This window comes from Ursus americanus, chromosome 25 (genome assembly GCF_024610735.1).
Source record: "Ursus americanus isolate L20-20 chromosome 25, mUrsAme1.1.p, whole genome shotgun sequence".
Taxonomy (NCBI): Eukaryota; Metazoa; Chordata; class Mammalia; order Carnivora; family Ursidae; genus Ursus; species Ursus americanus.
Genome location: NC_142151.1, coordinates 15,034,515 through 15,046,516, shown reverse-complemented (window position 1 = coordinate 15,046,516; position 12,002 = coordinate 15,034,515). Strand labels below are relative to the sequence as shown.

The window sequence follows — 12,002 nt, the reverse complement described above, 5'->3', positions numbered from 1 at the left end:
ATAAACTTCTGTTTGCATGATGTATTTTACTACTAAATATACTATATATATATATAAAATTATATGTGCGCATGCGTGTGTGTGTGTGTGCGTACACGCACGCAGAAACAACAGATTTCCTTTAACATGTTCCTGTCTTCTATTTCTCAGCCATCTTCCACAACTTTAAGACTCTATCTCTCATTGGAGGCCATCCTTAACCTTTATTTCCATTATCTGGGCTATGCCACAATTAATCATTTCCACTTTAATTAGGCAAGGTATCTCTTAAAAGAGTGCAGACCATTATCAAATGGAGCGTTGTGATAATACAGGCCATAAATAAAATTAAATTGAAGACAACACACAGAACACAAATCATATAATAACACATGTTCCATTTTTCTGGTTAACTCTCCTAAGCAAAAAAGAAAAATTAATAATAGCTTCAATATGATATTATAAGCATTTTTTGCTAAATCTAATGTCAATATAAGCCCACTAAACGCTGAGGAACTACATGTAACTTGAGGCCATACACAAGAAAAGATTCTCTTACTATTTTGGGGATTGACCTGCCGAACAGCAGGAGCCTGCATAACAGTTCCTCGCAGGGGAGCCTGAGCTGGTGGTGCTGGGAGAGTTGTATAAACCACTTGGTGGTTTGCAGGAGCTCTCGGTACAGGGAGTCTTGTGGTCACCTGAGTTACTGGACGATGTGTTACATTCACGGTGGTTGGAGCTAATGAAAAGCAGAAAAATATTAAAATGCAGTTATGTTAAGTAAACAGTTATTAATGGTAACTAATTTTGCATAAAATCTAACTATAATAAAGAGAGAAATACAGACAACAGTCTCCTTTTGTAATCTTGAACGAGAACAGTGATATGGCCAACAAAAATTAATAGTAACTATTATTACAATCCAAACCTCAGAAGAAGGGAGCACCTCAACCATGTCCAATGCCCTGCCCACTCTTTAGTTTGACTTGATGATAAGCATGTAAAGATAAAGACTTGAGAGTATGATCTTAAGGGAGTAACTTAAAAGAGCAAATTTTCACCCCTCAACATTTAATTATTCTTAGTAGAGTGGGATTTGGGGCCCTCCAGGCCTTCTACTAATGGCATAAATCCAGGAGTAACTGTATTCCCACAGTTCAAGAAACTGGCTGGCTATTGTAATGGACATTTTCTTTAGGTGAACCAAACCATCTCCAATTCTCCCTTCTCTACTCCAGCATTCCTCCTAATTTATGTTCCAGGGAACATTCCTGCCTTGAGTGATGTTAAATACATTTATCAAAAAACTCCTAAGTGTTCACTGGCAGCATGGAACTACAATAATTATTTTAGGAGTTAACATTTGCTTGTTAATAACTCTCTGAATTATCATCACATTTTAGAAATAACCACATATTAACTATATAATAAAAAAATAGTAATAAATCTACTTTCATATGGAAAAATGGGTTCCATAATAAAACAAATTTGGAGGTAAATACTGGATATGACAAAGATAAAAAGGTTTCTTTACTAATGGCTTATTTATTAGCATCTTAACTTAGTCTTCACATATCCGAACTTTCAATGTGAGCCTTTAGAAAGGGGAGGAAAGTACACAAGGAGGAATACTTACCTCTTCATATCTTTATTACCCATTTTATTATCTATACTGCACATGTTTTGCATAATGATATTTCCTTCTAAATTGGTGACTTAAACTTTGATTTCATAATTCCATGTGAACTCAATGTTTTCCTTAATGAGAAAAGTCCATATATAATTTTGCAGATAAATCTCTAATGATGGACTATTTTATTTAAAAAAAAAAAAAAAAAAGACAGGGGCACCTGGGTGGCTCAGTCAGTTGAGCATCTAACTCTTGGTTTTGGCTCAGGTCATGATCTCAGTGTTGTGAGATTGAGCCCCGTGTTGGGCTCCATACTCCGCAGAGTCTGCTTGAGATTCTATTCCCCAACCCCTCCTTCCCCCTGCACTCTTTCACCCATTTGCGTGCTCTCTCTCTCTCAAATAAATAAATAAAATCTTTAAAAAAAAAAAAAAGACAAACTGTCTTGACTGGCTTCCCAACAGGTTAGGAGATCTAGGTCACATCTTGAAAATACAGGATGTTTAAAAGATAAATAAAAAAGAAAAAGAAAATATAGGATTTATAACTTCTTGAGAGGTAGTGTGTAAAACATTAGTATAACATACCTTTATTAGTTATTAGTTCTTCCTTATAACCACTCTTTATCAGTCAGTGCTGCTACTTAAGATGGTCAGCAAATCTAAGTTATACTACATTCAAAAAGATGCACTGTCCTCAAAATAAGAGAGAATTATCCTTAATTTTCTATCTAATCTTTCCACTTACTTTCATAGTCATATTTCACTGTAAGCAAAACTAAAAGCTTTAACTCAATGACTCAGCAAGTTTACCTGTAGGTAGTAAATGAATGGTGGTCTGAGATGGTCCACTGGTTGGCACCCCAGATGGCTGAAGAGGTGGTGCTGGCTGGATGGGTTGCAATGGTCGAGACACAGGCTGAGAAGAACTCACAGTTGACACAGGAGTATGGTTTAGCTTTTTAGGGTCTATTAATTCAAAGTGAGACATTGTGATTATTGATAAACAAAAATTAGAAATATAGGTTTTTCTTTTATTTGTGAATTTTACATTTGCTAGCCACTCAGTCACATTTACCATTAAGAGAACAATTTATTTCCATTTTAATTATGTACACATTTACTAGGTTAAAACATCACATCATGGCCTTAAATAATTCACTGTTGATTCTATCACATATTCTAATTCACATTTACAGAAATATAGTTCCACATTGTTTTCCATGAAAGAATCGTATTACTGAACTCGATACAGTACCATGTCAATCAGAATAATTTCATTTCCTATATTCATACGTATCTATGTATCTATTATCTATAGCAAGGACATTCTCCTAAGCAAATACCTATAAATTGATGAGTTTTTTAATCAGTGATCTTGAACTCCAATTACTCTACCGCAGTTTAGGTTCTTTTGTTTGATAATATAGACGGTTGCTTATTTACACTATCCAGTCATTAAAATATGATACACATAGAGTGTCTAATCTCAAAAAAGGTATAGGACAGCCTATGGAATAAATGTCTGCAACTCAGAAGAAGCCCTTAAAAATAGGTAACCACTACATGGCATTAATATAAAAAACTCTTATTCTAAAATAGATACAAATACATCAAGCATAATGCTGCAGAGATCTGTCTTCACTGATTACTACACTGGATTAAAAGGAAAAAAATGTAATCAAAAAACATTCCTTGGGGGTGCCTGGGTGGTTCAGACGTTAAGCGTCTGCCTTCGGCTTAGGTCATGATCCCAGGGTCCTGGGATCAAGACCCGCATCGGGCCTCCTGCTCAGCGGGGACTCTGCTTCTCCCTCTCACACTCTCCCTGCTTGTGTTCCCTCTCTCGCTATCTCTTTCTGTGTCAAATAAATAAATAAAATCTTTAAAAAAAAAATTCCTGGTACTCGTACGATTACTTATAAGTACCTTGTGAAGCTCCACTCTCTTCATCATCCATTGTGAGATCAATGACACCACCTGAATCACTGCCTGTGGCTTTTCCACTCTGAAAAACAAAACTTCTTCATTTTGCAAAGGAAACTCTGGCAGACATAATGGAAAAATGAAATAATACTAAGGGGCAACAAGGATAATGAGTAGCCTGGTTCAATCTGGACCACTAAATGTCTTTCCTTGAAAAAACAGAGTTTGTCAGACAAATGACCCCGAATACTCATGAGCTATATACATCTGTCGTATTGAAAATAATTCTGAAAGATTTTCACAAGAAATTCTAGAAGTTGTTTTTTTTTTAATTTGTCCACTGCACAGGGCTATTAAAGTGATTAGGTGCTTTCACTGGTAAGTGATTAAACACAAACGCCATTTTCCAGAATTTAAAATGTTGACCAATCCTACACTATATTATCAATATTAACTCACTAAAACACCAAAGGCAAATTCAAAGCTAGAATTAAGTTATATAAAATAATCTGTTTTTCCCGTAACAAAAGGTATGTTATGCTAAGATATGGTGTGCTACACCATTAACTGACATCAACCTGACCTAAGTCAACCCATTGTCCCAAATCATTAAAAATGTAATTTAAAAAATTATTATGTAATTTTAACTACATAATAGCAACAAAAAAGGAAGTAGTACAATATAGACCTAAAGAACCAGTATCTTTAAGTCAAAAAGACTGAGGACATTTTTTAGTTCCAGCTAATGTTAGCAATGTGAATTTACATTAAAAGATAATACCCTCAATTTCCAAACTCAAATTTCCAAATTCCATATGGGGCCTGTTACGAGGATCAATCCAAGTATGCATACAAAGAGCGTAACACCAGGCATGACATGTGCTGTGTAATAAATGCTAATCATAATTACTTTATATTATACTGAGATCAGCTCCAAATGATTAAGGCTTTCAACTGCAAAATTCAGACTTTACATAATTAAAGAAAATAATTCCTTGACATTAAAAATTTCAGGCACAATCCAAAGATAATGATGTAATTCTAAATCTTACAATTCTAAATCTTTCTATAATACTGACTTCATAGAAAATGATTTGTTAACTAACACACACAACAATCTAAAATCCAAAACTAAAAGTTCTTAACAAATTCTTAAAGAATGTAATAGAATCCACTTGCAGCAACATATTTATAAGGTCCAATTTTCAAAATTTACTAAATTTTAAATTTATCAAAAATTATTAGACAAACATGCAAAAGCCCAGTAAAGTAGAACCCAACTAAAAACAAAACACAGTCAAGTGAAAATGACTCCCAAGTGGAACCAGATGCTGAATTCAGCAAAGACTTCAAAACAGCTTTTAAGAATACATTCAAAGAAATAAAGGAAAATATAGTATTAATGAATGTACAAGGAATCTCAAAAGTAGAAACTGAAAAACATAAATAGAAATTCCAGGTCTGAAAAGTATGATTACTAAATTGGAGTAATTTTAATTGTAAAGAATACTGATGGAAATCCATTATCCTATGGACTGTAATTAGAATTTTACTTTGAAACAGAAGAAATCTTACCTGTGATGTGCTATCAGCTGCTTTCTTATTAACAGAAGCATCTATTGTTTTGTTTGTCTGGTTTTCTGAGGAGTCAAAAAAAAAAAAAAAAGAACCATTTTTAAAAGCACCTACACAATGTGAAAGGTTTCACTGTCTTATATACAACAATTAATGTAACTTTCTCCAATTATTTTTTTCTGTTAACATGTCACACATGTAAATGAACTCTCTCATAGACCACTGCTACAGTAACTTTCAGAAGGGCAAATTCAAAACAGAGAGAAAAAAATGTCATATGCCCATTGCCCAGAATATTTAACTCTATCCTAAGGAATATCTTCAGAGAAATAATTGAGGATGTGCATAATTTAAATGTCCTAACATAAGTAAATGGTTAAAATGTAATTGTTCCATACTATATGCCTTTGGAGAAAAAGATGTAATGACATGGCAAAAATATAATAAATTTATTAGCAAACTACACAGTGATTCTGAGAAAATATATACCCATAATCTCAGCAGTTCAATCACAGATAATTTTAATGCATTTTTCAATTAATTTGTATTGAGTTTGTGATACACGTGCACACACACACACGAAAGTTATTTCCAGAACAGTAAAGAAAATAAATCAAGTATATTTTTCTGCCTCAACTTCTAAAGAGAAGGTATTAAATTTTATCAAATGTCTTTAGCATCTACTGAGATGATTATGTAACTTTTCCTCTTTAGCAATGTGGTGAATTTCCAATGTTGAAACATCCTTTCCTTGCTTTCTGTAGATAGTAATGTTCTTGGTCAAAATATGACCATATTTCATTTCAAATCTTCAGAACGCATATAAAGTAAATCACTCATGCTAAAAACACAGAGGTAGAACTATGTATTTCATTATGATAAAATACGAACATACACACAATTGCCTGTACATCAAAAAAATATGGATAAACATCCACCTATTGAAAGAGGTTTTATCCAGGCTAGAGAAGGAACAGGAGGCCCTTGTGATCTCTCTCTACCTTTCTGAATTATTTTAATTTTTTTGTAGGAAGAAAATATTAACATATTTTTTACTTTTTAAGATTATCTTAAAATTACTTCATTTATAATGAATCAACATCTGTTCTGGACTGTGAAGCTCCTGAAAATGCTACTTAATAAAATTCCAGGTTACTGCCCTTGCATGGTTAAGAGTATTAAAATACACTGATGACATTACAAAACTTTATCAGTGATTTACCACCAAAGTTTTTTATATATAATATCAGAATATATTCCTTTGGCTTTAGAAGAGTTTTATTCACATAACTGTACTAATAGTCCTTAATCTAGGTTTTTAATTAACATTCCCTGCTCCTTTATAGACTTTTTTCTTGATTTTTAATATAACAGTTTACCATTTCACTTATAATATCTACTTCAGATAACTATAAATCAATCTATAAATCAATAAAACTGGTGAGGGTGAGAAACCAGAAATTGTACCACAAAATCTTTCTATTATTTGGGAAACATCTCTAATTCTCAGATTGTTAAAACATACTGTCACTTTTAACCAACAGTGCATTTTTACTGGAGTCATACAAGGATTTTCACAGGAGTGTTGATTGGTAGTGTCCCTTTACTAAGGTGCTGCATTTTTGGTGTACTAAAATGAATTGCAAAACTTTTTAATCATTTTCACAACATCGTCTCTCATCTAGATCACTACCAGAGTTTCCTAACTGGTCTCCCTAACTCTACCTTTTATCTCCCCCAAACCCTTTTCCTCACTGTAGCCAGCATTCATGGCTGTCACACCCCTGCAAAAATCCTTTCATCCCACTGCCCACCATCTTTCCATTTATTATCACATACCTTTTCCAGATCTTCCACATCCTCTCACAGAAACCTCATATCTTAACATTAACCACTTTTCCAATTAATTACTTATTTAATGGCAAAGTTCTCTATTTGACTGCAAGCTTGGTGAGAATAGGGACTATATGTACATTTCTGAGTGTCTGCAAGATTTTAGATTACAGGTATTCAATATTTCATGAATGAATGAAATTTTCCAAATTTTGATTTAAATTCATGTTAACATATACTGGAATACTGGTTTGAGGAATAAAATTTAGTGATTCATTACTTACAGATAACACCCAGTGCTCATCATAACAAGTGACCTTCCTTAATACACATCATTCATTTAACTCCCACCCACAGCCCTCCATCAATCTTAGTTTGTTCTCTAACCTAAAGAGTCTCTTATGGGTTGCTTCCCTTTCTCTCCCCCCCCATATGTCCATCTGTTTTGTTTCCTAAAATTCACATGAGTGAAATCATACGATATTTGTCTTTCTCTGACTTGTTTCACTTAGCATAATACACTCTAGCACCTTCCACATCATTCCAAATGGCAAGATTTCATTTATTTGATGTCTGAGTAACGTTCCACTGTGTATATATACCACTTCTTTATCCATTCATCACTTGATGGACATTTGAGCTTTTTCCATAATTTGGCTATTGTTTATAATGCTGCTATAAACATTGGGGTGCATGCACCCCTTTGAATCTGTATTTTTAATCATTTAGGTAAATATCTAGAGTGCAACTGCTGGATTGCAGGATGGTTCTATTTTTACCTTTCTGAGGAACCTCCATACTGTTGTCCAGAGTAGCTGTACCAGTTTGCATTCCCACCAACAGCACAAAAGGATTCCCCTTTCTTTGCATCTTCACCAATATCTGTTATTTCCTGAGTTGTTAATTTTAGCTATTCTGGACTGGTGTGAGGTGGTATCTCACTGTGGTTTTGATTTGTATTTCCCTAATGATGGGTAATGCTGAGCATTTTTTCATGTGCCTGTTAGCCATCTGGTATGTCTTCTTTGGAAAAATATCTATTCATGTCTTCTGCCCGTTTCTTAATTGGATTACTTGTTGAGTATTGAGTTTGATAAATTATTTATAGATTCTGGATAATAACACTTTATCAGATACATCATTTGTCAATGTCATATGTCAGTATCTTCTCCCATTCTGAGATATTTGCAAATGACACTACAGATAAAGGACTGTATCTACAGTTCTATATCTATACAGTTCTATAAAGAACTTCTCAAGCTCAACACCCAAAAAACAAGTAATCAAGTCAAAAAATGGGCAGAAGACATAAACAAACACTTCTCCACAGAAGACATACGAATGGCTAACAGACTCATGAAAAAATGTTCAACATCATTAGCCATGAGGGAAATTCAAATCAAAACCACATTGAGATACCACCATATACCAGTCAGAATGGCAAAAACTGACAAGGCAAGAAACAACAAATGTTGGCAATGTGGAGAAAGGGGAACCCTCTTACACTGTTGGTAGGAATGCAAGTTGGTACAGCTACTTTGGAAAACAGTGTGGAAGTTCCTCAAAAAGTTAAAAACAGAGCTACCCTATGACCCAGCAACTGCACTACTGGGTATTTACCCCAAAGATACAGTTGCAGTGAAAAGAAGGGCCATATGCATCCCAATGTTCATAGCAACAATGTCCACAATAGCCAAACTGTGGAAGGAGCCGAGATGCCCTTCAACGGACTAATGGCTAAAGAAGATGTGGTACATATACACAATGGAATATTACTCAGCCATCAGAAAGGATGATTACCCAACATTTGCATCAACATGGATGGAACTGGAAGAGATTATGCTAAGTGAAATAAGTCAAGCAGAGAAGGTCAATTACCATATGGTTTCACTTATTTGTGGAATGTAAGGAATAGGATGGAGGACATTAGAAGGAAGGGAAAAATGAAGGGGGAGGGAAATGAAGACGGGGAAATCAGAGGGAGAGACAAACCATGAGAGACTATGGACTCTGGGAAACAATTTGAGGGTTTTACAGGGGAGAGGGGTGGGGGGATGGGTTAGCCCGGTAATGGGTATTAAGGAGGGCACTTATTGCATGGAGCACTGGGTGTTATATGCAAACAATGAATCATGGAACACTACATCAAAACTAATGATTTACTGTTTGGTGACTAACAACAACAACAACAACAAAAATCTTCTCCCACTCAGCAGGCTGCCTTTTAGTTTTGTTGATTTGTTTCCTTTGCTGAGCAGAAGATTTTTATCTTGACGAAGTCCCAATAGTTCATTTCTGCTTTTGTTTCCCTCGCTGCCAGCAATGTGCCTAGTAAGAAACTGCTACAGCCCAGGTCAAAAAGGTTTCTGCCTGTGTTGTCCTCTAGAATCTTGATGTATTCCTGTCTTACCCCGAGGTCTTTTACCCATTTTGAATTTATTTTTCTGTATGGTATAAGAAAGTGGTCCAGTTTCGTTCTTCTGCATGTGGCTGTCCAATTTTCTCAACACCATTTGTTGAAGAGACTGTCTTTCTTCCATGGATATTTTCTTTCTTGATTTGTCGAAGATTAGTTGACCATATAGTTATGGCTCCATTTCTGGATTCTCTATTCTGTTCCACTGATCTGTGTCTGTTTTTGTGCCAGTACCATACTGCCTTGATGATTACAGCTTTGTAATACAGCTTGACATCCAGAATCATAATGCCTACAGCTTTGGTTTTCTTTTTCAGGATTGCTTTGGCTATTCAGCATCTTTTGTGGTTCCACACAAATTTTAGCACTGTTTGTTCTAGCTCTGTGAAAATGCTGGTGGTATTGCATTAAATGTGTAGATTGCTTTGGGTAGTACAGACATTTTCACAATATTTGTTCTTCCTATCCATGAGCATGGAATGTTTTTCCATTTCTTTGTATCCTCTTCGATTTCTGTGTTCTGAAGTTTTCAGATACAGATCTTTTACCTCTTTGGTTAGGTTTCTTCCTAGGTATCATATGGTTTTGGGTGCAGTTGTACATGGGATTGATTCCTTGATTTATTTTCTGCTGTTTCATTATTGGTGTATAGAAATCCAACAGACTTCTGTGCATTGTATCTTGCAACTTTGCTGAACTCATGTATTAGTTCTAGCAATTTTTTGGTGGAGTCTTTCCGGTTTTTTACATAGTGTATCATGTCATCTGCAAATAGTGAAAAGTTTGACTTGTTCTTTACTGATTTGGATGCCTTTTATTTCTTTTTGTTGTCTGACTGCTAAGGCTAAGACTGCCAGCACTATGTTAAATAGTCATGGTGAGGGCGGATATCCATGTTGTGTTCCTGACCATAGAGGAAAAGCTCTCAGTTTTTCCCCATTGAGGATGCTAATAGCTGTGGGTCTTTCATATATAGTCTTTACTATGTGGATGTATTTTCCATCTATACCTACTTCGTTGAGGGTTTTTATCAAGAATGGATGCTCCATTTTGCCAAATACTTTTTCTGCTTCTATTGAGGGGATCATATGGTTCTTATCCTTTATTAACGTGATGCATCACATTGATTGATTTGCGAATACTGAACCAACCCTGAAGCCCAGGAATGTCACTTTATCATGGTGAATAATTCTTTTAATGTACTGTTGGTTTGATTTGTTAGTTATCTTGTTAAGAATTTTTGCATCCATGTTCATCTAGGGTATTGGCCTTTAATTCTCCTTTTTAGTGGGGTCTTTTTCTGGTTTCAGAATCAAAGCAGTGCTGGCCTTGTAGAATGAGTTTAGAAATTTTCCATCCATTTGGTATTTTTCAGAACAGTTTGAGAAGAATAGCTATTAACTCTACTTTAAATGTCTGGTAGAATTCCCTTGGGAAGCCATCTGGCCCTGGAATTTTGTTTGTTTGAGGATTTTTTATTACTGATTCAATTTCTTCACTGGGTATGGTCTGTTCAAATTTTCTATTTCTTCTTGTTTCAGTTTTGGTAGTTTGTATGTTTCTAGGAATTTGTTCATTTCTTCCAGATTACTCAGATTGTTGGAATATAATTTTTCCTAATATTCTCTTATAATTGTATTTCTGTGGTATTGGTTGTGATCTCTCCTCTTTAATTTGTGATTTTATTCAGGTCCTTTCTCTTTTTTTTTGTGATTAAGTCTGACTAGGGGCTTATCAATTTTACTAATTCTTTCAAAGAACCAGCTCTTAGTTCTGCTGATTTGTTCCACTGGTGTTGTTTATTTCTATTATCATTTATTTCTACTTTCATCTTTATTATTTCCTTTCTTCTGCTGGCTTTAGGCTTTATTTGCTGTTCTTTTTATAGCTCCTTTAAACGTAAGGTTAGTTCGTGTATTTGAGCCTTTTCTTGCTTCTTGAAGCATGCCTGTGCCGCAATATACTTCCCTCTTAGGACTGCCTTTGCTGCATTCCGAAGGTTTTGGACTGCTGTATTTTCATCTGCATTTGCATCCATGTATTTTTTTTTTTTAATTTCCTGGTTAACCCATTCATTCTTTATAATACTCTTTAACCTCCATGTATTTGTGGCCTTTCCAAAATTTTTCTTGTGGTTGGGTTCAAGTTTTGTACTGTTGTGATCTGAAAATATTCATGGTATGATTTCAATCTTTTTGTGCTTGTTGAGGGCTGATTTGTGACCCAGTACATGATCTATTCTGGAGAATGACCTAGTGCACTCAAAAAGAATGTGTATTCTGGGCACCTGAGTGGCTCAGTCTATTAAGCGTCTGCCTTCGGCCCAAGTAATGATCCCAGCATCCTGGGATCAAGTCCTGAGTTGGGCTCCCTGCTCAGCACAGAGTCTGCTTCTCCCTCTGCTCTCTCCCTTTGCCCCTCCCCATTCATGTACGCATGCTCTCTCACACAAAAATTAATAAAATCTTTAAAAAAATGTGTATTATGCTACTTTAGGATGAAATGTTCTGAATGTATCTGTTAAGTCCATCTGGTCCAGTGTGTCATTTAAAGCCACTGTTTCCTTGTTGATTTTCTGCTTACATAATCTGTCTGTTGCTGTAAATGGGGTGTTAAAGTCCCCTATTACTGTATTATTATC

General features: G+C 35.1%; 1 protein-coding gene across 6 annotated transcripts in view; it reads right to left on the bottom strand.

Annotated features, from left to right (window-relative positions):
* Nucleotides 1-12,002, bottom strand: part of ATF7IP (activating transcription factor 7 interacting protein) — a 113,720-nt gene that overhangs the window by 9,657 nt on the left and 92,061 nt on the right. For all 6 annotated transcript variants that reach the window (XM_045781495.2, XM_045781494.2, XM_045781492.2 and 3 more), the window contains 4 exons: nucleotides 5,113-5,177; nucleotides 3,541-3,619; nucleotides 2,425-2,580; nucleotides 539-721 (listed from right to left, as the gene is read on the bottom strand). In XM_045781495.2, coding sequence (XP_045637451.2) covers nucleotides 539-721; nucleotides 2,425-2,580; nucleotides 3,541-3,619; nucleotides 5,113-5,177 — 483 coding nt within the window. The remainder of the gene's footprint in view (nucleotides 1-538; nucleotides 722-2,424; nucleotides 2,581-3,540; nucleotides 3,620-5,112; nucleotides 5,178-12,002) is intronic.